Source organism: Rattus norvegicus, chromosome 17 (assembly GCF_021556685.1).
Source record: "Rattus norvegicus strain SHRSP/BbbUtx chromosome 17, alternate assembly SHRSP_T2T, whole genome shotgun sequence".
Taxonomy (NCBI): Eukaryota; Metazoa; Chordata; class Mammalia; order Rodentia; family Muridae; genus Rattus; species Rattus norvegicus.
In genome coordinates, this window is record NC_141550.1 from 52,475,993 (window position 1) to 52,502,485 (window position 26,493).

At 41.2% G+C, this 26,493-nt stretch overlaps 1 protein-coding gene across 3 annotated transcripts in view; it reads right to left on the minus strand.

Moving 5' to 3' along the window:
* Positions 1-26,493, minus strand: part of Vps41 (VPS41 subunit of HOPS complex) — a 157,872-nt gene that overhangs the window by 74,127 nt on the left and 57,252 nt on the right. For 2 of the 3 annotated variants that reach the window (XM_087590677.1, NM_001399318.1), the window contains exons 5-7: positions 15,811-15,885; positions 6,517-6,579; positions 3,613-3,678 (exon numbers count right to left, since the gene is read on the minus strand). In XM_087590677.1, coding sequence (XP_087446803.1) covers positions 3,613-3,678; positions 6,517-6,579; positions 15,811-15,837 — 156 coding nt within the window. In that variant the 5' untranslated portion in view covers positions 15,838-15,885. Of the gene's footprint in view, positions 1-3,612; positions 3,679-6,516; positions 6,580-15,810; positions 15,886-21,070; positions 21,217-26,493 lie in introns of those variants that run through there. The other variant, XM_087590676.1, reaches the window with a different exon arrangement.

A 26,493-nucleotide genomic window follows, 5' to 3' on the forward strand; every position in this document is an offset into this window, starting at 1 on the left:
AATTGTCTGTAACTCCAGTTCCACACATCTGACCTCTGACACAGACACAAGTACACGTACACCTAAGTAAAAGTAATTTCCCACCCACCTCCCTCACCCCTAGCCAGCTATGGCAGGCCAGAGAGTTGGTCCTGCCCTCACTGGTTGTAGCGCTTACGAGATTGGGCTCTGAACCACAACTGATCAGCATAGTGAGATGGCCCTGTGGGGAGCACTGGGAAGCCAGTGCCAAGGGTATGAGCTTTGGAGTTCTGGCCCTGCCCCTTGATGGCCTGCAGCATTGTGTGTGCTAGTCAGAGCAGAGCCGGAGAGTTCTCCCTGGTCAGATGTGGGTGTTGGAGAGAGAGCAGGCTGACTAGTTCAGTTATCACCCAGGCCCAAATCCATCCAGGGCTTTGAGTTCCTCCATCCCAATAGGAAGCACATGAAGGGGCTGGTCCTGGAGATCCAAATCTGCTGGATCTCCCTGATGCAGGAAATAACAGGCTATCTGAAAGGATGAGGAGTTCTGGTGAAGATCCAGTATAGATAGTGTAGCAGAAGTCAGAGGAATGAATAATTGTAAGTTAAGCTGTTGGACACACTGCAGCTTCCATGATGAGATTGTGTGTGTGTATGTGTGTGTGTGTGTGTGTGTGTGTGTGTTTTGTTCTGTATTTTTTAATTATTTTCTTTTGAGAGGTAAGGTAAGGGTAGAGGACAGATATAAAAGGATAGGGAGACAAATGGGAATTGGGATGCATGATGTGAAACTCATAAGGAGTCAATAAAAAGTTAAAAAATAATAATTACTTCTTAGTATCACTTATAAAATGTCTTATCTTACTTAAAGAAAAAGATTAAGGTGCTGAAGGGGTGGCTCAATGGTTAGGAGTACTGGCTATTCTTCCAGAGGACACAAGTTTGAATCCAACACCCACATGGTGGTTTATACCCTTTGTAACTCTATTTCTAAGGAATCAGATGCTTTCTTCTAGGTTATGAAGGTACCAGGCACGAATGTCGTACACAGATACACATGCAGGCAAAATACATATATACATAAAATATTTTTTTTAAAGCAAGATAGTTCTTAGCCCAGATATGATAGTGGCACATAGAAATACATCCGGACAAAGCACCCATACACAAAGCATATATTTTTAAAGGAAAATATATTTATTAACCCAGACATGGTAGAACATGCTTTTAATCCCAGCACTTGAAAGGAAGAAACAGACAGCTGCTCTCTGTGAGTTTAAGGCCATACATACCTAATTCTAAGAACCCTGTATCAAAACAAATAAGTAAATAAATAAAAATAATACAATATCTTCAATTAAATGCAATGATTTCAATAAAACAAAATAATGCAAAAACCATGTAGCACAGGTAATCTTTAAAAATATATTCTGTGTGCACAGAAGCAAGAAATGTTCTGGAGATTTCTACAATTACACCAAATCAATAAATTCTGAAAATACCATTTAACTTAATATGTCATCAGTTTATGAAAACAATGTAATATTTTACTATTTATGAAGTACATAATACACTCAATAAATATAAGGAAACAAATCAATTCTGTAGAAAGGACACATACATGTTTCATAAACCTCCTAACACGTAGGAGTATTGTGGTAAACATTAAAAATAACCTCTGACCCTCACTTGCCGGCACCACTGGGCCATATGGCATTAGCGGGTACTTTCATCCCTGTGGCAGCCATTCTAGGTAGGACACCATGCCACGCTAACCCCAGCTACTCTCTGTCCCTGGCGGTCTCTCTGCCCCTGTTGCTAGCAGCATACTGTGGACACTCTCTCCAGGCTGGAGCTCTGTTCACATGCCCTACCCGGTAAAATCAGGACTCTGGAGATCCCAGCAGCGGCTGGTCCCCCTGGGCTCTGAGACCCGCTCTTGTCCCAGTGGTAGCTGTCCTATTGTAGCTCTCTGCCGACTCTGCCCATACTCCCAGCAATAGCTCCCTAATGGTTATAGTATCAGCTCCCAGCAACCCGTTAAAATCAAGACTCAATAAGCTTATAATTGAACAATCAGATTTATCTAAATAATTTATCTCAGTAAATTTACATTCCACAAAACGTCCACACAATGAACTCAGAGCCAATTGATAATGATATAAACTGCCCACCTAAATAAGGTAAATTGACCTATAAAAATCCATTCCTTAAGAAATATTCATAACTACCAGTGGCCATTTAAGGCCACACGGATCTGGGTCGTCCTTTTCTGCCTCCCTCTTGTTCCTCTCTTCTTTTCTGTCTCTTCTGTCTTCTCTCTCTCTCTCTCTCTCTCTCTCTCTCTCTCTCTCTCTCTCTCTCTCTCTCTCTCTCTCTCTCTCGCCTTACAAAAACTTTGTCCCCACCTTACTTTTTACTGTGCAATTACAGGCCTTGACTTACCTTGTGCCAGCCCTCACCTGCGTATAGATATCAACCTACATAGGAGAATTAATAATGGCCTCTTACAGAGAGCTCAAGGACCTGCTCTGGAACCTAAGTTGCTGTTGAGTACTTGCCTAGACCCTCAGCTAGCACCCAATCTCTGAGCTGCTCTTTAAATTCAACTGTTAATGAAAGCAAGCTACTTCAAGCAATGTTTAAAATGGCAGCAGATTATTAAATCTTTATCTTCATGGAATTCTAACAGAATGCACGAGTCATGATCAAAGCTAAGTGATTTCATGCAAACAAAATCTCCTGACTAAAATCTGCTTAATAATGAAATAAAAGTGGTTTTAAAGTTATTTCTCAAAGTTGACAAACACAGGAAGGTAGTTAATTTGTCTAAGGCAAGGATGGTCAAATTAAGCTATGATTCCATTACTAACAACATTAGCATTTTGAATGGTGTGATCGGGACTAGAACCAAGGGGTGACAATGGGTTGCGGGATGGGAGAAGAAAAGGTAACTGCTTAGAAGAAATCAGAGCTCATGTGATCGCCACTGTGCTGCAGAACAGGTCCCCAGGCCTGCCACGTGGCCGTGAGAATGAAGCGGGATGCCACCTCACTGCATGTCATACCAGAGCACAAGGAGAGGACAGGTAACTCACACCACAGAATATTATGGATGCTTTGGAAAGCAGGTCTCAAAGCTGTCAACTTACAGCTCCATCACTACTATTCAGACTACTTCTTTCTTAATGGGTGTACAGTCATTGCTAGTATGCAATAGTGTTTATTATAAAATGATATTTTAAAACTCAAGCTAATAGAAAAGAAAACAACTGACAATCAACATGAACCTTTCTTTTGGGATTTCTTATCTGTACACGCGGAAAGACCACACCCTCACTGTTTTGAGTAGAGTTGCATCATACAGCGCACCATGAAAATGCCGGTGAAGAGCAACAGTAGTTCTCCTCTCCCCTCCACAGACTACAAGAGGTTTGTCACAAGCACGAACAGCAATCCCTAAAGTGACCTTTTGTTATATTTGAATGCTGCCTCCTTTTGGTGGAAAGGCCATTCTTTTCACACCTCAGCTGTCCCCTACTTCAAAGATGGTGACTAACTCGGGATGCAAGTTTCCTAGTGAGCAAAGTCTCAGTTTCATTACATCATTTGCCACAGGCCACACATCCTGGGAGAGACATAGAGCATTACCTTTTTCCCACCAGTCACGAACTGCTTACAACTGGATCTCACGAACTGGGGGTGCACAGCAACGATCTACAAAAGAAAAAGTACCCACGTCCAGTTAAAAGTCACAGGTGAAAGTGTGTGACAGGTTCTTGTGTACTATGGACAGTAGGAACTACAAAATGGACCTTGGCAGGGACAATGAATTCAAGGAAGATTCTGAGGTTGCTGGAGATGCTCTTGTGTGATAAAATGTCTTCTCAGAAGCAAAATCAAAGCTGCACAAGAATGAAGGCTTTTCACTTCTCGCTGAGTGGGGCTCTCTGAGTAGGCTCCTCTCCTAAAGTCATGCAGGGGAATGGAACAAGGAAGTGTACAATGGCTCAACTATTTGTAACTAATTACACAAGAGAGCCCAACCATATGCAGGTCTCTCCAAGACTGCTCCACACTGCCCCTGCTGGTGGCTTAATGTCACATAACACCATGAACACAAGGTATGTGAAAGAAGAAAAGCAGTAGAGACCAGGGCTCCACTCAGCCTCGCTCCCTTGAGACCCAGCTCTTTGTATACAAGCTTCTCTATTCTTTCCTTTTCATCTTCAACTATCCATGACATCAGAAACTTCCCAAACCTTCAGTTGAATATATTTTATACTTCTATAATTAGCTAATGTATTTCCTTCCTCCAACTAGACAGGTTAATAATTTCTCTACACTGCCACTGTCAGGGTAATTTAACAGACATCTTATCATTTTTGATACATTGTTAGTACATTATTCTCTTCAGCTCTACCCTAACCCATCCTAATTACCAACACAGAAACACATATTACATCCCTCCAAATTTTTACAATCTCTAACAGCTTTGTAAGCCCTCTCACAACATATAATGAGCATCTTTCCTTAAAAACATATTACCCTCACCTCATATAGGTTCAGAAAAGTCAGCCAGGAACACTGGTGCACTAGCTACTCCTCTGAGCCTGCATCACCTGGGCTGAGCCTCCCTCCCAGTGCCTGTCTCACTCATGGGAAGGACTCAGACCCTCCCTCCCTCCCTAAGTTGCCAATCTCACAGCTCAGTGCTGCTCTGCCAAGTGCTACTTCCTTTCGTCTTCACTCTCTACCCATGACGTCTGCATACTGGTCTACTTTGTATCAGCCAGATGATATCGTTTTTATGAGTAAATGTTTTGAAAGAAGAATCTTTCCTGGTGCTTCTGACCCCATCTTCTAGGACTCAGGGGGGCCATGGGGAAGCTCACTCCTGCTAGGTTGAAACACTGAATGCTGCTCCACCTGCAGCCTGCCTTTAGCAGCACAGCCATCTCCCTCTGGAAATACTCTCTTGTTGATGCTCCAGTCACCAGCCTGCATTTTCCCCAGCCTTCCTAAGAACTACCACTCGGGCTTTTACCTTTCACTGCAGTCTTTCGAGAGCTCCAGAATATCAACATCAATCTTCTCTTTTCACCCTCTAGCTGTGAAGTGGCCAATATCCTTAAAAATGGTTTCTTCTCAACTCACCTCAAATTACCAACTGTGTTAAGGTACAATCTCTACTGAGAAGGCCAACACCTATTCCTAAACTTTCTGTAAAACCACCAGATGCAGCCCAGCTCTCAAAATTTCTGACCAACTTCCCAATGCCTTCACTCAAATTATTACCTAATACAATTGGGGAGATTTCCTACAGCAGAACCCTGGATTTACTCCCTTCACCTTCATCTCTAATGTCATTCAGCCCACTGTCACTAAGGCTACAATGTCTACCTCTTGAAAACTGTCTCAATCCATTTTCCCATCTTGAACTCAAGCTTGCTCCCTTTACTAAGCTCCTTAGTGCTTTGTTCAATACACTACATCAACCTTCTAAATTGTCTCTTTCCCAGCGACTCTCCTGTTTAAATCCCCTGCCTTTCTGGCAAAGTCAGCTTTCAAAAACCCATGTCGGATCTTATCTATCCTTTGCTACTGTTCAATCAATATTTGAATAAACACGTGAAGAAAACCACCTCCTTTGAGAGGACAGCAGATACTTTAGCATGATGGATATCTCCAGTTGATCTCTGTGCCCTACCCATCAGACCTGCCATCTCTACTGCATAGTCACCATGTTAGCCCTGTTAAAGATGGCTCCATCTATGCCACTCTTCTTCTTAGGCCCTGATCTATGAGATGGATGCCAAGTTCCTTAGTCTGAAGATCCAGCCTATCTAGTCGGCCTTTTGTTACCTCTTTAATCGTCCATGCACATCTAGGCAAGACTGTCTACCACTTACTAGACACAGCTGCAACTTTCCGGTCTTTCCATTTCTCCCATGCTCTTCCACATGGAAGGCCAGTTCCCATCTATGCCTGCCTCTGTATCAAAGTTCAGTCAGACATTACTCAATCTATAAAGCTACCAACCACTCTAAAACAAAACACAGCACCACCAAAAATCAGCTAAGCATCACTTCTTTTTTTACCTCAGAACTTATTATGATTATTTTTGACCCTGTCACCTTAGTCAGAATAGGGTGTGTGTGTGTGTGTGTGTGTGTGTGTGTGTGTGTGTGAGAGAGAGAGAGAGAGAGAGAGAGAGAGAGAGAGAGAGAGAGACAGGCAGACACACACACACACACACACAGACAGAGAAAGAGACACACACACACACACACACACAGAGAGAGAGAGAGAGAGAGAGAGAGAGAGAGAGAGAGAGAGAGAGAGAGAGAGAGAGAATCTACTCAAATAAAAGCTTCCAGAGCACAGAGTAAGATGAAAGTTAATCTCTGCCTTGGTCTCAACATTCGAGTGGCACAACCACACCGTGGACGAAGAGACCCTTGTGTAAGAGAATGAGCAGTGTCTCCATTACTACAGTCATCTTCATCTAGGGAAGAAAATTCTCCCATGAGAGAACCCTTGCTAAATACTTACTTTAATGGGACAGTCGAAAGTCTCATGGAATTCTTCTCCAGAGTACAGTCCAAAGACCTGCAGCTGAAAGATAAAAGGAAGACATCAGTTAATCATGACCCTGACAGAGAGGACTGAGTCAGCAAAGAAAAGGAAAGAAAGCAAAAGAAATGGGAGACATTACAAGTCTAAGTCCCTGGGACCCCAGAGAAGTACCCAGTGCAAACCATCTCATCAGTGGAGAGCGCTCTGTGTTAATAAAGCTTTTACGAGCATCTTAAAGAATTAGCACATAGGCAGGGTATATGGAGAAGATGGAGGGAAGAAGTGGAAAATAGTGTAATTATATTTTAATAATTAAAATAAAAATAACAAAGGCTTTATGAGCAGCACATGGATAGCATTCCCATTACTTACTGCAGGTTTATTAAACAGATACCAACTACCAGAAATGAAATAGATATGGGTAAGTTGCTAATATTCTTTTATGCTCTTCTCACAGACTAATAGAATGATTTTTCTCTCAAAAGCAGAAAGAAACATCTACTTTGAGTCAGACATACATGGTTTACAGACACACACACAAGCACACACACACATGTATACACACATACAAGCATGAAGACACACGCATTCATATACATGCATGTACACACACATACACACTTCTACATATACACAGCCATATGGCAAGAGAATAACCGAAGTGAGATCCATCCCAACCTTATGCTGAATCTGCTCTATGTGTAAATGCCACACTGTTGCCCCTCAGCAGTGTTGTTTACTTTCAAGCTGTCTTAAGCCATTTTATTCAGTTATATTTCCCCAGCTTTTCAATCAGTCACAGCAGAAACACAACAAAAACATAATTAGGTCTAATGTGTATAACATAAAAGGATACAAATCACACATTCTTAGCTTGACACAATTTGTGACATAAACCTGACCCTTCAACTCTCACCCAGACAGCTGTCAGTGTATTTCTTATACTCAGTGGCTGAGGCTGCAGGACCAAGAGTGAGTCCAGCCTAGGAAAAAGCCAAGAAAGAGAGCAAGAAAGAAAAGAGACGGGGAAGGGAGGGAGAAGAGGGAAACAGAGGCTGGAAGGGGAGAGAGGGAACAAAGGAGGAAGGAAAGAAGAATAACAAAAAGAAACTAAGCCCAAGGAGCTCCTTTACTGTACTTCTCAGTGAATGACACCCTGAATCTCACTGCCGCCTATCACTGTGCACAAGCCACACTGCCCTTTAAGTCTCACACAAAGGGGAGCACAAGCGAGGCCACTGCTGCCCTTCTCAGCAGTGCCCCTGTGTGCTTTCTGTATGCTGTAGCGATTGGCTGTCTGTCACTTTTGTGAATGCGGCAATGTGTGACTGTGTCACAATTCATGTTCTTCTCCCACTGACCACCAGTTGCTCTGGCACCAGATCAGAACTTTGATGAATAGTGCTTCTGCACACATCTTTCCCTTATCTCCTGATTAACTTATACATATGTGAATCCCATATAACAAGGGGTGGGAATGTTAAATCACAGGTTATAATTATGTTGATAGTTAATGGACAAACATAATTAATAGACTTCTTTCATTTATTTAAGATTCTTTTTTAAATGTTTATGAGTGTTTTGGCTGAAATGCATTGTACGTGCATCACATGATGCCTGATGCCGGAAGAAGCCAGAAGAGAGTGCATCAGATGTGCTGGAGCTGGAGTTACAGATGGTTGGGAGCCAGAATGTGGGTACTGGGCACTTGTCTTAGTTAGGATTTTACTGTTGTGAACAGACATCATGACCAAGGTAAGTCTTATAAAGGACAACATTTAATTGAGGCTGGCTTACAGGTTCAGAGGTTCGTCCCATATCAAGGCAGGAGGATGGCAGCATCCAGGTGGACATGGTACAGGGGGAGCTGAGAGTTCTAGATATTTATGTGAAGGCCGCTAGCAGAATACTGGCTCCCAGGCAGCTAGGACAAGGGTATTAAAGCCTACACCCACAAGCCCACACCCACTCCAACAAGGCCACACCTCCCAAGAGTGCCACTCCCTGGACCCAGCATATGCAAACCATCAATCACAGTGTTGAACCCAATCCCCTGCAAGAGCAACAACTCTTAACCTCTAAGTCATCTCTCCAGCCCCAACAGTTTGAGTCTAATGAATTCATAATCTTACCAGAAGAGCACGAGAAGTGTAGGAGTTATCACAGAAACAGAACTAATGATGGTCTTAGGACCATTATTGACTACCCCAGCACTTGGGATGGATTTGCTCTCTTTCTGGTCTCTAATAGAACTTCTTTACGTATGTGGAAATTAACCATGAGGTCATTTGCATATGCCCTTGGTCTGAATGATTGTATCCCTCAGATTTTTCTGTTGAAATCCAATGTCCAATGTAATGTATCAGGGAGGAAGGCCTTCTACAGGATGTTCCCTGAGGAGTTGTATACCATTATAAAAGGAATAAAAGAAGCAAAGTAGGCACATTTGTCTGCTGGCTTTTGGACACTAAGGAGACTAATGTATCCTCCAAATCAGTGAAGACTGTGACAGTGTCCTCTGGGAGCAGGGAGGACATCCTTATCAAATGCTGAATCCAGGATCCTCATATGTTCATAGTTGTTTGAAATAATGTTCTGTTGTTAAAGACTGCCCAGTCTAATAGTATTTTATTAAGTCAACGCAGTCAAATGAGGCTTTTTTTATGATATTTTAAACATCAAATTCATTTTTTGTACTCATAAAGACTAGGCAAACTCAATGTTTTTCTTGCTTTAATGTTCATAAGTTGTAAATGAATGATTCATTCTCCAAGCTTCAAACAGAGAATTCTCTCAATGGACAAATTAACATAGAAAATAGAATCTCCGAGTCAGGTATGGTGGCCAAGCCCAAGCTTATAATCCAGCAAGCAGGAAGATGAAACAGGAGAATTGTTAATTTGAGGCGAATAAGCAAATCTTTGCTGTTATTCCTGCTAATTGTCTGAGAACCCAAGAACAGCATGACATAATGAGACACATGGATTCTCTCAAAATGGATTCCAGGTATGGCAAACATGTGCCACTGCTACCTTGGCTCTCACTGTTGGCAGGGTATGAAGGCACTTCCTCTTTATACATTTCTGAAACGGATGATTCTGAAGCAGGATCAGTCAAGCACTGCATTCAGCAAACATTGCGCTCAGGCCTTTACTGTACCAGGGTAAGTTTGATAGAGACACAAGTCTCCACACAGCAAGGTAGGCTCTGTATCACTGCATGGTAATATTAGAAATCAGCATGGGCCCTTAGCGATGTGCTCAGTGTTAATGCCTGCTCAACCAGCATGCAGAAAGTTCCTATCTCCATCTATTTCCTTCCCAGCACAACATCTTTCCAACACAGTCTGTGGTCAGATACTACTACAACCCATTAACAACTCTAACCCTGTAACAGGCCTCACCTCTGATGATAAGTAGTTAGATCCCTGAGGACACCTTAGACAAACTACATTTCTTTCTTTGAAGTGATATCTGTAATGGTCGCAACTGATAATACCCAATGTGGGTTGAAGATCTTGCTCTATACTGCTGCTAGGGATGCCTGAGTCCACCCCAATGCGCTTGTTCAAGAGACAATTTTGTTAATAATGTAAAGCCCTGCCTAGGATTACTAAAATCATGAGATACGATCAGAATCCAAAAGTACCAAAGCTGCTGTAGGATAATATCATGCTGGACTATGTAAAATCTGCAAATAAGGAAAGTATGTTTTAATATCAACCAAGAAGTAAAACAGGATACCAACACTGGAGAGCTGGCTGTCAGACTGTGAAGGGTGAAGAGTCTGCGTCTGAACTAAGAGAGCTTTCAATGGAGAAATAAAGGAAAGAGGGTATTCATCTGACTAGAGATAAGTACCACTTAGAAGCTGGGTGTGCCCTGAATGATCCCTGAAGACCAGCACTGTATCCTTACAGGAGCCGATTTACTGACTGAAGCCAGATGTGACAAACACAAGGGGACAAAGCCAAACAAGCTCCTAGGAAATAGGCACTGGCCTCAGGGGTGTCCCTGACAAACCTCAGAAGTAGAGTGTCTTCCTAAAGAACACTGAAAAGAGAAACCACTGAAGAAGGAGGAAGCTGAGACCTTGGGTAAGGCTAGCCACACACTTGTTAACACTAGTACTTGGAAGGCTGAGGCAGGAGAATATCAAGTTCCAGGCCAGTCTGAGCTACAATGAGACCCTTTCTTTTTTTTTTTTTTTTAATTAACTTGAGTATTTCTTATATACATTTCAAGTGTTATTCCCTTTCCCGGTTTCCGGGCAAACATCCCCCTCCCCCCTCCCCTTCCTTATGGGTGTCCCCCTCCCAACCCTCCCCCCATTGCCGCCCTCCCCCCATAGTCTAGTTCACTGGGGGTTCAGTCTTAGCAGGACCCAGGGCTTCCCCTTCCACTGGTGAATGAGACCCTTTCTTAAAAACAAGATGACACCACCACTATCCCAGGTGTCCTATTAGTGGAGCACAAAGAAACACAGGGAAATTCCTATGCCTTCATAAGTGACATCTCAACAGTGTCAGTGACAGTCCTACAGTCTTCTGTAAAACTAAGGACAGATGCTGTGCTTCCCTTCAGTGATGTCATGTCCTAAGCTATGAGCTCACAAGTTACACTACTGGAGTTAACATAGCAGTTCCCCTTCTCTTCTCTGTATTCTTTATTTGTTTGGTTACTGGTCACTGAAGATTATACTAATCTATAAAGGGAACCCGGTCAATGATAGCCTAGAGTATTGACTTCTAGAAAGATCAGTTGAGATAAAGATCATAAAATTAAAGGTCACCACAGAAAGTTTTCTTTGAAAATGGTATTTGCCATAGCAGTCTAACAACCTGTCACAAAAACTTGTACTGTGTGTGAGTGGGGGGAGGGTGTATGTGAGAGAGTGAGAGAGAGAGACTGAGAGAGGTAGGCAGAGAAACAATGAGAGAGATACAGAGAGAAAAATGAATATGAATGGATGAATGAATACGAATTTCTAACAAGTGGCTTAGAGTGACTCTCCTGAAAAGTCTTACACGAGTTTCCATGAACTAAACACTCAGAGAGCCACATGAATTTCACAGAGATACGGACGGACATGCCTTACCTGCGCTTATGAATGAGGGCAGGTGACTAACTTTAGCATGGAATTCTACCAATTTGTCAACTCTACCACCACATACCCAGGAGCTGTGATTAACATAGCCAAAGCACTGTACCGCCTGCCCTCGCAGCTCGACAGCAGCAGGTCAGGAAGTAGGCCAAGGGGGCTCTGGCACTTCATTTATCTTGGGCAGGAAAAGGAGAGATTACTACTGTCCACCCTGTTCATCAATGTATAACATCTGAGACTAAAAGTGGTGGGAAGAAAAGCTTCACCAAATTCCTCAAGTCAAAGATCTAGTTCATCTGAGGGCCTTTCTTTTGGGTATAAGAAAGTGATTCTATAATATCTCCAATGCTGGCTAGATATAGTCAACTCGACACACACAGGAGTCACCTGAAAAGAGAAAACCTCAAGAGAGGAGCTGCCTCCATTAGCTGGCTTGTGAGCATGTCTGTGGGCTATTTGGGGAACTGATTATTGATAGGAGAGGGTCTAGCACACTCTACACAGTGCTAACACTGGGCAGGTAGACCTGGGTCATACAAGAAAATTAATTGAGAAAACCATGAGGAGCAAGCTGGGAAGCAAGCCAGTAAGCAGTGCTCTCCATGGTGTCTGCTTCAGTTCTTACCTCAAGGTTCCTGATCTAAGTTCACTCAATGATGGACTTGAACACAGATAAATAAATGCTTTCCTCGCCAAGAAACTTCAAAACCACAAGAATATCAAGTCAGGCTTTTCAAGGGTCTGCCAGGAACTGAATCTGTTTGCTAACACAGTTCCAGTTAGTTAAAAAACCAAAACCAAAACCAAACCAAACAAACAAACAGAAATATACTCGAAGTCTTAAAATTTGTAGAACACCATTCCAAAGACTCAAAAGTAGAAAAAAACAACGTATTTAAACATGTCTTAATAGCACAGAAGCCAAAGAAAAACCCAAAGGCTATTTGGAAACTTCCACAAGAGGAAACACATCTCTGAAGCTACAACAGGGTGATGTTGAGAGTGATGGTGACTGCCATTAAAAGGGCAGTTAATAGCTACCACATGGGTCTTCTCTACCACAGACTAACCCAAGTGGCTGAAGCTAATTCACTGAGTCCCCAGAGTAGTCAGGACTAGGTATTATTATCCTAATTTACAAAGAAGGAGACAAACGGGCTCAGAAGGGAGAAAACAAGCTTACTTAACAACGCATAAATACACAGCAGTGTAATTCAAAACTGAATCCCTAGACCATACTGCCTTATACCGAAAGAAAAACTAAGAATGCAAAATGGCAAACACATTCACTTCCAAAGGAAAAAAAATAATGTTGGAAGAAAAGCCAATTAAACAAGAAGTTACTTGCCCTCCTCAGAGAAACAGAAGAACAAGACCAATGTGATAGCAAAATAAGTATGCCAGGAGTGAGTCAATACATCCAATTTTTCTTAGAAGCTATGCATTTTTAAGATAGTGAACATCCATTTATCCTGCTACCTAAATAAAAGTTTCGGCAGAATAATGGAAGCAGGGAAGAGTTCATACTGCAATGGAGTAGAAAGGAAAGTCTGGAAATAAAGATAACTGGTATACATCAGAGCCGGGGTTCACAAGTTTCCTGTGCGGGCTTCCCTTTGTGCACACCACCCATCCAAAGAAGATACCAGGGAGACCAGGAAACCGAGATTAAGGCAGCAAGTGAGGTGCGGCCCAGGCAGCTGGAGCACAGCTATATTCTGCCTCTGCCAATACTGCCTCTAGCTTCATATTATTGAATTTCTTTGAAGAAATAAAAACAAATAGAACTGAAGTAATAATCAAAATTATAACTGAAGTAAACTTTCCTGAAATGAAAACACTACTTTACTATATGGATCAAAAGGAGGTAGTATGCTCCAGATGAAATTAATGACAACAGATAAGAACTAGATGTAACACAGCAACCAAATAACAAAGGTCATCTTCATTATTTTTTTGTTTTGTTATTACTAGATTCAGAGTTATGAAGGACAAGAGTTATTTTTAGAGGATTCTTAAAGAGCAAAAACAGGCTGACAGCAGGTATGCTACAAAGTGTCAGAATAAAGAGAGCATTATGTTTAAAATCTGAGAAAAACTCTATCAACTCAGAATTTGTTTTGTACGCACTGTATGAAAGCATCCTTCACAAATGAGAAAATAAACTAAATCCTGAAAATTGTCTACAACTCATGCCACCAAAGTGAAGGTACCAACAGAGACACTTTGTACACCTCCTACCTCACAAGCTGAGCACTGGGAAGTCATGAGAAAGAACTGAACCCAGGCTGAATACATGAGTAAATTTCAACTATCAGAATGATGACATTAAAAACCAATACAAGTATTAAAAATTAGCAGTGAAACAAATATAGCTGTCTGAATATAAGTCATTATTAATAAGTCAATGAAAGCAAAAGCCAAATAGCCACTCACAGACAGAGTTGACCTTGAAGCGGGTCCTTCTGTTCTTACAATAATTAATCACTTTGTACAACATTTTATACAGTCTCTCAATTTTCACAACACTGGCTTCTGCTCAGGGCTGATTTACATAAATACAGGTACTGGGAGATTTCTATACAGTTCTATTAATAGATATGAAAAAACACTTTAAAATAAACCATAGAACTACAAAAACAAGACAAATATTCATTTTTCTAAACCAGGAAAGAATAGTGTTTGCCAAAAGGGCAATAGGAACCCACAGGCCATCACAGTGCATAGCAGACGGAATAATTAAAAGACTTGACTTTGACACATCACTAATAATTCTTGAACAGTCAAAGTGCTCGAATCCCTAACCAATGTTTCTAATTAAAAACTGAATTTTCTTACTTGCTCAGTTAGTTTAAAGAAACTGTTATCTGCTGTAAGTGCAAAAATAACAACTGGCCTTTGAGTAAAGAAAACTTAGATTAACTTTCTTTACAAATATATGCACAAAGATGTTTGAACAGTATCGATGATTCTTTTCCACTTCCACACAAACCAATAGTCCCCTGGGGACACACACACACACACACACACACACACACACACACACACACACACACGTACATTCATCTCAGAATTTCACAAGGCACCATGACCTTTGATAGTACTTTCTCAAAACTAGTAGCATCCTTAATTGTGTTTCAAAAGACTTTTGGGGTGAGGTGAAGCTTTTGTGTTGCTCTGGTTAACAGACAAATGGGTATTAGCTTGCATTTAACTGTTGATAGATAGAAAAGGGTGTAACTTCTTTTGCACTGAGTATACTGTTTTTTATTTACTTACTTTAATGGCCCATTGAATTCAGAGAACTTAAACTGTATAAAATTAGGTGAAGAGATTTCTATTCACTAAGAAATTCATAAACTTATATAATGATTTTTAATGCATTCTCTTCTTAAACATTTACTTTCATGCAGTGGCTAGGATACTCTGTGTTAGGATTTTATCACGGCATGCCAACATTAGAAAAGACTTCCGTCGACTTAAAAACAAAGAAGATATTCTTGCAAGTGGAAAATCAATCATCACAGCCACTAAATGTCACAGCACAGCATCAGCAAGAAGCACTGATCGTTGTTAGCTGTGTACTGCACAAATGATGTATGTCTTCGGTTCAGGAAGTAGGTGCCAGGGTTTTAGAAAACTGTACATATATTGATTTTACATTTATTTAATGTGGCCATTGTAAGACACTTTATTCTTCTGATAAACTATGATTGCTTATCAAAAGATTCTATAATTCAACAGTAACATTCATAACTTGTGTGTTAAAATGAAAACCACCAGCCCACAGAAATCATGCCCACAAAATCCAATTTTGTGGATTTATGGCAGAAAAGCATTAAACTACTGTCTTGAAGGAACTGCAGACTAGTCACAGAAGTCAAAGTGGCATAGCAGTAATGATTAAGGGGGACACGTCACCCTGCCACAGCTGTTAATCAGCTTAATACTAGTTAGATTATTGACATTCTTGTAATTACTTTTCCTAAGGCACATTTGGGCAAAATATATTTTATTTTAATTATGAGCAATCAAAAGCCAGTCCAATACTGAAAAAGAATAATCAAGGCTCTCTGCACACAGGTGTGACGTAAGCAGAGAACATCCAATTGCTGTGGGGGCAAAAGCTAGCACTCGCTGCCGAAGCGACGACCACTTCCCACATACCTTGCCATCCTCCGAGCACACGCCCATATGTTCTCCGCTTTCATCCAAGCTGATCTGGTTTATCTTCACAGGACTCTATTTAAAACAAACAAAAATTGGCATGAACCACTTTAGGAAAACATATTAATGATCAGGTGTCTTTGCTCTCTGTAAAACTTACATGACATGAATTATCAGCTTCATGAATTAAGGTTCACTTCCTGAAATGAAGATGTTAACATTCCTAAAGTATAAACCAAACAGCTTTGCTTCTACACACAGCATGAACTCAGAAAGCCACGATGCCCACAGGCTTTCTTTCAGAGACTTGCAGCATAGGGAAAATGTTACTTCTCTATCACATCAATTAATTTTGTAACCCCTAACTTTAAATAATTCCCAATTTAAGAATATCTTGCTTTTGATGTATTTTCCAAAAATTAAATACAAGTGCATTTCATTTATTTACTAAAATCTACATATAGGGGTTTCTAATGAAGTCAAAACTCTGACCACTGTCAGCATCACACAGTAGCTCTTCCTTCGATTCCTGAAGAACTACAGCTTCCATGGACCTTCTACAAAGCTCCAAGGCAGCAAACCATAAAGAGGAAAGTGAGTTCATAGCAGTGAGCAACAGCAGCACACACGTACAGTTCACAATAAAGGGAAATTCACAAACCTGAAGGCTGAATCTTCAACAGCAAAGTGTCTCACAGTCATTAAGGAAAGGTCAGGGCACAACAAGACCTTCGCACTGTACAAAGGCTATATACTGCCTAATTTCTGGGACAAGTTCCTAAGTATTCTGGCTATAGAAACCTTTCACATCTGGATCCCTACATTACACATAACATTCTGATAGGTTGTCCAAGAAAAATCAGCTAGCTCTAACAGTTCTTGGCTTATTAATTAAGGGAAAGGTCACTGAGGACAGGTGACCCACCTCCCAAGACAATACACAGAAGCCCATGTTGGAAAACCACAGCAGAAGGAACAGCAGCCTTACAGTATCGTGTGAGTATAAAAAAGGACTGAAGATGATAAGTACTGCAGAGTTAGAAGGAAAATGAAAAGACAGAGAAAGGCTGCCCTGGGAAAGCACAGAGCTACCAGGCTGAGCCAAATTCTGAATGTCAACGCCACATACTTCTGGGGATAAGCATCTCCTCAAGCTGGTCATCTTCTGTTCTGATATGCCATCACACAACATTTTATACCGACTTTACTCATGGCAAGTATAAGCTATAGAGATGGCTCACTGGACATTAACTACCATCTGTGATGATTGGCTTAAATGTATCTCCATGGGTGGGTCTGGCCTACGACCTTCCTTCCTCTGATGAATGCAGCACTGCCCACAAGTAACTACAAAAATTATATTAGGCCAGAGTAATGGCTCAGCCATTAAAAAGACCAGAGTTACAATGAAAACATCAAGATTATATCACTGAAAATTTAGTAAAATAAAATTTATTCCTTCAGTCAGAGTAACACATATCAAGGCTTTGAAAACCATACATGATGGCACTGAAAGACACAGAGACCACATTATCTTCCCATTGCAGAAAATTCCAGGGAACAGTGTATCCTACACCTACAAATCTAAATTCAAGTGCTGGATATAACAACGTGTACCAAGACTCCATGATGAAGTCTATAGCCAAGTTACACATTAGAACTAGACTTTCATCCTACATCATGCCAAGTTTTGTGTAGTCTATCCCTGGATTCTTGTTCCCAAAAGGGCCAGGGCCTATCCAAACAGTCTCTGGATCACACTTATTGTCCCACAAATGGGGTATTTGCTTTACCTGATACCCAATCTTTGAGGAAAGTGGTAAAGTGGAAAGTGTCTCCATCTCACATAAGAAAAAATGCAGCTTCAGTTTCTATATGTGATCCAAGCCCCACCAAGTAGCTAAGACATCCAACAGCATCTCAAGAGCAGATCAACGGAATTTACTGGGATATACCTTGTAGAAACTGCATGAATCCATTAAAAATAATACAGGGAAAAATCTATAATGTATAACAATGATCTTCTCAAATCTATTAGCAACAGACATCTAAAAACTTTTCTCTCAGCACCTCATGGATCCTCCTCCAAGTGACCATATACTAGATCACAGAGCAAGCCTCAACAGATATAAGAAAATTGAAATAACATATTGTATCTTATCAGACCACCATGAATTAAAACTGGACTTAACAACCAAAAACACTGGAAAGCCTGTATACTCATGGAAATTGATCAACACTATACTCAATGATCTCTGGGTCAGGGAAGAAATTAAAGACACTCTAGAATTCAATGAAAAGGAAAGCATGACATACCCAAATTTATGGAACACAAGAGAAGCAGTGCTAAGAGGAAAGTTCATAGCACTAAGTGCCTCCATAAAGAAATTAGAAAGTTCTCATATCAGCAATTTAAAAGTATACCTGAAATCTCTATGATAAAAAGTAGCAAGTATACCAAAGAGGAGTACAAGATAGGAAATAATCAGAATTAGAGCTGAAATCACTCAGTTAGAAACAAAGGAAACAATATAAGAATCAAGGAAACCAGGAGCTGGTACTTTGAGAAAAATCAATAAGATAGACAATCTTTTAGCCAAATTAACCAAGAAACACAAAGATAGTATCACAATAACTGACACTGAGGAAATTCAAAGAATCACTGGTCTTATTTCAAAAGCCTGTGCTTCACAAAATTGGAAAATCTTAATGAAATGGACACTTTTCTAGATGGATACCACTTATCAAAGTTGAATCAAGATCAGGTAAACTATTAAGACAGTCCCATAACCCCCAAAGAAATAAAAACTAGCAGCCATTAAGTCTCCCAACCAAAAAATTAAAATAAGATAGAAATCCCAGGGACAGATAGTTTTAGTGCAGAAGTCTACCAGACTTTCAAAGAAGAGCTAATACCAATACTCATCAAACTATCCCGCAAAACAGAAAAAGTGAACACTGTCTCAGTCTCTGAAGCATCAGTCACCCAATACCTAAACCACACAAAGTCTAAAGAAAGAACATTTCAGACTGATTTCTCTTATGAACATTGACACAAAACTAATCAATAAAATACTAGCAAACCAAATTCAAGAACACACCAAAGATATCATCTATCAAGATCAAGTAGGATTCATCCCAGGGATGTAAGGATGGATGGTTCAATATATGAAAATACATCAACATAATCTACCATATAAACAAACTGAAAGGAAAAAAAAATCACACAATGATGTCATTAGATGCCGAAAAAGCCTTTGATAAGATCCAACATCCCTTCATGTTAAAGATATTAGAGACATCAGGGTTACAGGGCATATACCTAAACATCAAAGCAATATACAGCAAACCAACAGCCAACATTAAACTAAATGGAAAGAAACTTAAAGTACTTCCACTGAAATCAGGGACAAGACAAGCCTGTTCATTCTCTCCCTATCTATTCAATATAGTACTTGAAGTTCTAGCCAAAGGAATAAAACAACTAAAGGAGATAAAGGGGATAAAATTGGAAAGGAAGAAATCAAGATATCACTAGTTGAAGATGATCTGATTGTATACATAACCAATACCAGAAAGTCTACCAGAGAAATCCTACAACAAATAAACACGTCCAGCAAAGTGGCTGGACACAAAATTAACTCAGAGTAATCAGTAGCCCTCCTTTATACAAATGATAAATAGGCTGAGAAAGAAATTAGGGGAACAATACCCTTCACAATAGTCACAAATAATATAAAATTTCTTGGTATAACTCTTACCCAGGGAGTGAAAGAAAGATCTGTAGGACAAAAATTCCAAGTCCCTGAAGAAATAAATTGAAGATATCAGAAAACAGAAAGATCTCTCTCATGCTCATAGATAGGTAGGATTAACAGTGAAAATGGCCATCATAACCAAAAGCAATCTACAAATTTGATGCAATCCCACCAAAATTCCAACACCATTTTTAATAGACCCTGAAAGAACAATTCTCAACTTCATATGGAAAAACAAAAAACCCAGGATAGCCAAAATAATCCTAAACAGTAAAAGAATCACCATCCCTAACCTCAAGATGTACTGTAGGGCAATAGTGATAAAAACTGCATGGTATTGATACAGAAACAGACACATTGATCAATGGAATTAAATTGAAGATCTAAAAATAAACCCACATACATATGGACACATGATTTTTTTTTATAAAGAAGTCAAAAATAGAAGAGTGAAAGTATCTTCAACAAATGGTGCTGAACAAACTAAATGTCTTACCACTCTGCATGAAACTCAAGTTCAAGTGGATCAAGGACCTCAACATAAAACCGGATACATGAACTCTCACAGAAGGACCATTTTCTTCCTCTTTCCCCACATGTTCCTAGCCTGCCTCTTCCTTTCTTTGTCTTTCTTCCCTTTCTGCCCTCTGTCCTCTTATTTCTCTGCCTCTACTTTCTTCCCCAGACCCTCTTCCCACGTCCCAAATAAACTTCATTTTATACCAGGAAAAAATAAAAAATACAACAATTTTTATAGCAAAGAAAGAGGGTAATTCCCTTTAAGTCATTGGTACAAGAGACAATTTGCTGAACAGAACACTAATGGCCTAGGCTCAATAAACGGAACCTCAAAAAACTGTAAAACTTCTGTAAAACAAAAGACACTGTCAATAGGACAAATCCACAGCTCACAGACTGGGAAGGATCTTTACCAACCCTACATCTGACTGAAGGCTAATATGCAAAATTTACAAAGAAGTCAAGTAGTTAGACACTACTAAGAGACAAAACACTACCAGGACTGGTTGGAGGAGGCACCTAAAGATTGTCTACCGCAGATTCAGTCATGGATTCCGTGAAGGAACAACACCTAAACCCAAGAGGGCAGCTGTTGCAGCATTCAGTTATCTTGAAGATTCCAATCACTCAGAAAATAAATGTTCTGGTTTCAAAAAACAAAAAAGAAGATAGACACTAACAACGCAAATAGTCCAGTTAAAAAATGAGGCACAGAGCTAAACAGAGAGTTCTCAACAGAGGAATCCCGAATGGCCAAGAAGCACTTAGAAATGTTCAAAGTCCTTAGCCCTCAGGGAAATGCCGATCAAGACATCTCTGAGGTCCCATCTTACAGCCATTAGAATGGTTACGATCAGAAACTCATCATGTGGGTGAGGATGTGAACAAACAGAACACCCTCCACTGCTGGTGGGAGTACAGATTAGTACAACCACTTTGGAAATCAATTTGGCAGTTTCTCAGAAAACTGGGAATAGTTTTACCTCAAGACCCGGGTATGCTGCTCCTGGGCACATAGCCAAAAGATGCTCCACCATCCCACAAGACGCTTGCTCCTCTATGTTCATAGCAGCTTTAATCGTAATGACTGATGGGGTGAGGAGGGGAGGGGCAACTCCAGGATGAGACAGAGACCTGGAATAAGGGAGGCACCCAAGAATCAATGGGGGTGACCTGAGCTGTAACTCCCTACACTGGGGATATGGAACTTGAAGAAGCCACTTCCTCTAGCCAGACAGGAGCCCCAGTGGAGGCAGTGACCCAACCACAGAACTTTCAACCCACAGTTTATCCTGTCCATGAGAAAGGCACAGAGCAGACTGAAGGAATGTTCAACCAATAACCTATCCAAACTGAGACCCATCCCATGGACAAGCACCAACTGCTAACATGATTCTGCTAGGCTTGTGACAGGAGCAAGCTGTCCTCTCAGAGGCTCCACCCAGCAGCTGTCTCAGACAGAGTCAGATACCCACAGCCAAACAATAGATGGAGCTTGGGGACTCTTATGGAAGAACAGGAAAAAGGACTGTGGGCCCCAGAGGCGATAGGAAGGAACCCCACAGGAAGACCAACAGAATGAACTAACCTGTACCCTTGTGACTCTCAGAGTCTAAACCATCAACCAATGAACACATACAGGTCAGACCTAGGCCTCCTCACATGTACAGCAGATGTGCAGCTTAGTCTTCATGTGGGGTACCGAACAACTGGAATGGGGGTTATCCCAAAAGCTGTTGCTTGTCTGAGGGATATGTTCTAGCCTCAATGGGAGCGCATAGCCTTGCAGAGACTTGAAGTCCCAGGATGGAGGGTTGGCGGGGAGACACACATTTAGAGGAGAAGGGGAGGGGGATAGAGAATGGTTGTGGAAGGGGGTGACCAGAAGGGGGGCAGTGAATGGGATGTAAAGTCAATTAGGAAAAAAAAAACTTTACAATATTCTCTGATTCATTTCCTCGAATACAAATAAACTTAAGCCTTCTCCTTTAGTCTACTGGGCAATTATCTGGATCTTTATAAACTGCTTGTTTAAATCTTGTTCACATTTTCTCTTTTAAGATATTTCTTAGAGATTAAGTGATGGCTCAGAAGTTAAGAGTACTTGCATACAAGGACACTGTGTTTAGGACAAAACCGCATCCAACAGATTGGGAAAAGATCTTTACCAATCCTACAACTGATAGAGGCCTTATATCCAAAATATACAAAGAACTCAAGAAGTTAGACTGCAGGGAGACAAATAACCCTATTAAAAAGTGGGGTTCAGAGCTAAACAAAGAATTCACAGCTGAGGAATGCCGAATGGCTGAGAAACACCTAAAGAAATGTTCAACATCTTTAGTCATAAGGGAAATGCAAATCAAAAAAACCCTGAGATTTCACCTCACACCAGTGAGAATGGCTAAGATCAAAAACTCAGGTGACAGCAGATGCTGGCGAGGATGCGGAGAAAGAGGAACACTCCTCCATTGTTGGTGGGATTGCAGACTGGTACAACCATTCTGGAAATCAGTCTGGAGGTTCCTCAGAAAATTGGACATTGAACTGCCTGAGGATCCAGCTATACCTCTCTTGGGCATATACCCAAAAGATGCCCCAACATATAAAAAAGACACGTGCTCCACTATGTTCATTGTAGCCTTATTTATAATAGCCAGAAGCTGGAAAGAACCCAGATGCCCTTCAACAGAGGAATGGATACAGAAAATGTGGTAGGTACATCTACGCAAATGGAATATTACTCAGCTATCAAAAACAATGACCTTATGAAATTCGTAGGCAAATGGTCGGAACTGGAAAATATCATCCTGAGTGAGCTAACCCAATCACAGAAAAACACACATGGTATGCACTCATTGATAAGTGGCTATTAGCCCAAATGCTTGAATTACCCTAGATGCCTAGAACAAATGAAACTCAAGACGGATGATCAAAATGTGAATGCTTCTTTAAAAGGGGAAGAAGAATACCCTTGGCAGGGAATAGAGAGGCAAAGATTAAAACAGACACAGAAGGAACACCCATTCAGAGCCTGCCCCACACGTGGCCCATGCATATACAGCCATCCAATTAGACAAGATGGATGAAGCAAAGAAGTGCAGGCCGACAGGAGCCGGATGTAGATCTCTCCCGAGAGACACAGCCAGAATACAGCAAAGACAGAGGCATATGCCAGCAGCAAACCACTGAATTGAGAATAGGACCCCCGTTGAAGGAATCAGAGAAAGAACTGGAAGAGCTCGAAGGGGCTCGAGACCCCATATGTACAACAATGCCAAGCAACCAGAGCTTCCAGGGACTAAGCCACTACCTAAAGACTATACATGGACTGACCCTGGACTCTGACCTCATAGGTAGCAATGAATATCCTAGTAAGAGCACCAGAGGAAGGGGAAGTCCTTGGTCCTGCTAAGACTGAACCCCCAGTGAACTAGATTGTTGGGGGGAAGGCGACAAGGGGGGGAGGATGGGGAGGGGAACACTCATAAAGAAGGGGAGGTGGGAGGGGGATGTTTGCCCGGAAACCGGGAAAGGGAATAACACTCGAAATGTATATAAGAAATACTCAAGTTTAAAAAAAAAAGAGTACTTGAATACACACACACACACACACACACACACACACACACACACTCACACACACACACTCACACACACACACACACTCTTTCAGAGGGTATGGATTTGGTCCCTATACTCATACAGTGATTTATAACTGTCTGTAACTCTAGTTCCAGTGTATCTAGCAGCTGGCAAAGTAAACATACATAAATTCAGGGCAAAGCACTATATACATAAAAAAAACCAAATCTTTTTTTTAAGAAGGTTTCTTTATTTATTCATCCAGATAACTAACACAGACACATACCAAGTCATCTTTTTTTCTTCAAGATGGTGACTGCTTTATAAACTACATTGTTACCTTAAATCTCTCCAGAAATCATTATATTTTCCTGCAAAAGGTTACCATTTGACTTAGTCCCATTATTAAATAACTAGCCCGCTACTCCTAAAAGGAAATGTGTTTACCAAAAAAAAAATTACTTATATGCAAAGATAACTTTCTGATTCTGCCATTCTTCCCAGCTATACCACTTTTGGGTATACCCAAAAGATGCCCCAACATATAACAAGGACACGTGCTCCACTGTGTTCATAGCAGCCTTATTTATAATAGCCAGAAGCTGGAAAGAACCCAGATGTCCTTCAACAGAGGAATGGATACAGAAAATATGGTACAGTTATACCATGGAGTATTTACTACTTAGCTATTAAAAACAATGACTTCATGAAATTCTTAGGTAAATGGATGGAACTAGAAAATATCATCTTGAGTGAGGAAGCAACCTAGTCATAAAAGAACACACATGGTATGCACTCACTGCCCCAAAGCTTGGAATACCCAAGATACAACCCACAGACCACATGAAGCTCAAGAAGGACAAGCAAAGTGAGGATGTTTCAGTCCTTCTTAGAAGTGGGAACAAAATACTAATGGGAGGTAGGGGGTGGGTGGGGTTTGGGAAGAAGAAAGGAGGAAGAGGGGAAAAGGAAGGCAGGATCAGGTATGGGAGGAGACAAGGATAATATACAGAGGGTCAGGAATTTGAATAGAGTTGTATAGCAATGGGGGGTGGGGAACTGGGGAATAGTAGCCACCAGTAAGTCCTAGATGCCAGAAAACCAAGAGGCTCCCAGGACCCAAAAGAGATGAGATTAGCTGAAATGCCCAACAAAGGGGAGGGAGAATCTGTAGAAACCACCTCGAGATTACGCAAGGCCCCCGATTGGAGGATGGGGGCATCCAGTTATCTCCAAGTTTTTAACCCAAAATGGCTCCTGTCTAAAGGAAATACAGGGACAAAGTGTGGAGCAGAGACTGGAGGAAAAGCTGTCCAGAAACTACCCCATCTGGGGATCCATCCTATATACAGAAACCAAACTCAGACACTACTGCAGATGCCAAGAAGTACAAGCTGACAGGAGCCTATTATAGCTGTCTCTGATAGGCTCTGCCAGAACCTGACAAATACAGAGGCGGATGCTCCCAGGCAACCATTAGATTGAGCATGGGGACCCTAATGGAGAAGTTAGAGAAAGGACTGAAGGACCTGAAAGGGTTTTCAATTCCGTAGAAAGAACAACAATATCAACCAACCAGACACCGCGAGCTCCAGGGAATAAACCACCAACCAGAGAGCACACATGGAGAGACTCATGACTCCAGCTGCACATGTAGTAGAGGATTGGCCTTGTTGGCCATCAAGAGAGGAGATGCCTCTGGTTCTGTGAAAGCTCCATTCCCCAGTATAGGGTAATGCCAGGGTGGTAGGTGGGTGGGTGGGGGAGCAACCTCATAGAAGCAGGGGGAGAGGGGATGGGATAGGGGAATTCCAGAGGGGAAACTGGGAAAAAGGTTAACATTTAAAATGTAAATACATAAAATATCTAATAAAAAAAAAGCCATGATAGAAAGTAAGCAACTTTTCTTTACTTCTCACGTTCACAATCCATTCTCATTTACAAAAATATATAAAAATAGGTAAAATTGTCTGAAGTAAGAGGATCATGAAAGAAAGCAAAAAAAGGCAGGACGGTGGATAGGAGACAGTTCTGAGAACTGCCTATACACTACCCCTACGGACTACTAGCTATTTACTTTGTGAATACTTTATTATACCACTTACATACGTTTCTATGGATAATTTTTAGAATAGAATAAAGTAATGTTTTTCATCATGCCATCGCCATACACATCAACCATACATTATTCTTCATATTGTAAAAAGTTTTACTTCAAAAGACAAGCATTAAGTTTTTCCATTTATACTTTAAAATGACTGGGATAATCATCTTTGTAGTTATTTCAAGGTTTGGCCTTTGCTTTTTCTTTTGTGTTTATGTTTCCCACCATGACTGTCAGACTACTCAAATGTTCTAGTTGTAGTTGAATCATTTATATTTTTAAAAACAAGACCACTGCTTTGAACATGATAAGTGTACAACAGCACTCAATTGCATGTTCAGCACACAAATGTTTGCAAAGATGACGGCACGCACAGAGCAGTGTGCTCCGACATGAATGTAAGGCTGTCGTCTCCTTGGCTGGCCATTATCAGACCCCTGTCAGTGGAGCAGCTCCTCTGCAGCACCGATGCTCACACCGCGCTGCCTTCCCTCTGACTGAAGCCCTTCTCCCAGTGAAGGCTCACACCATGAAGATGCCAACAACACCCCCAAGGCTGAGAAAGCTCAAGGCGTTACCAGAGTCCTCAAGTCCCCCCTTCATGGGCCGAGTGGCCTGTCACCTGGACCAAGGGCTCTCGGGATGCAACATTTGTGGGCCCTCACCCAGGAAAAGGTAGTCTTCTCCATGAAGGTGCTGCTTTGAATGACTCCTGAC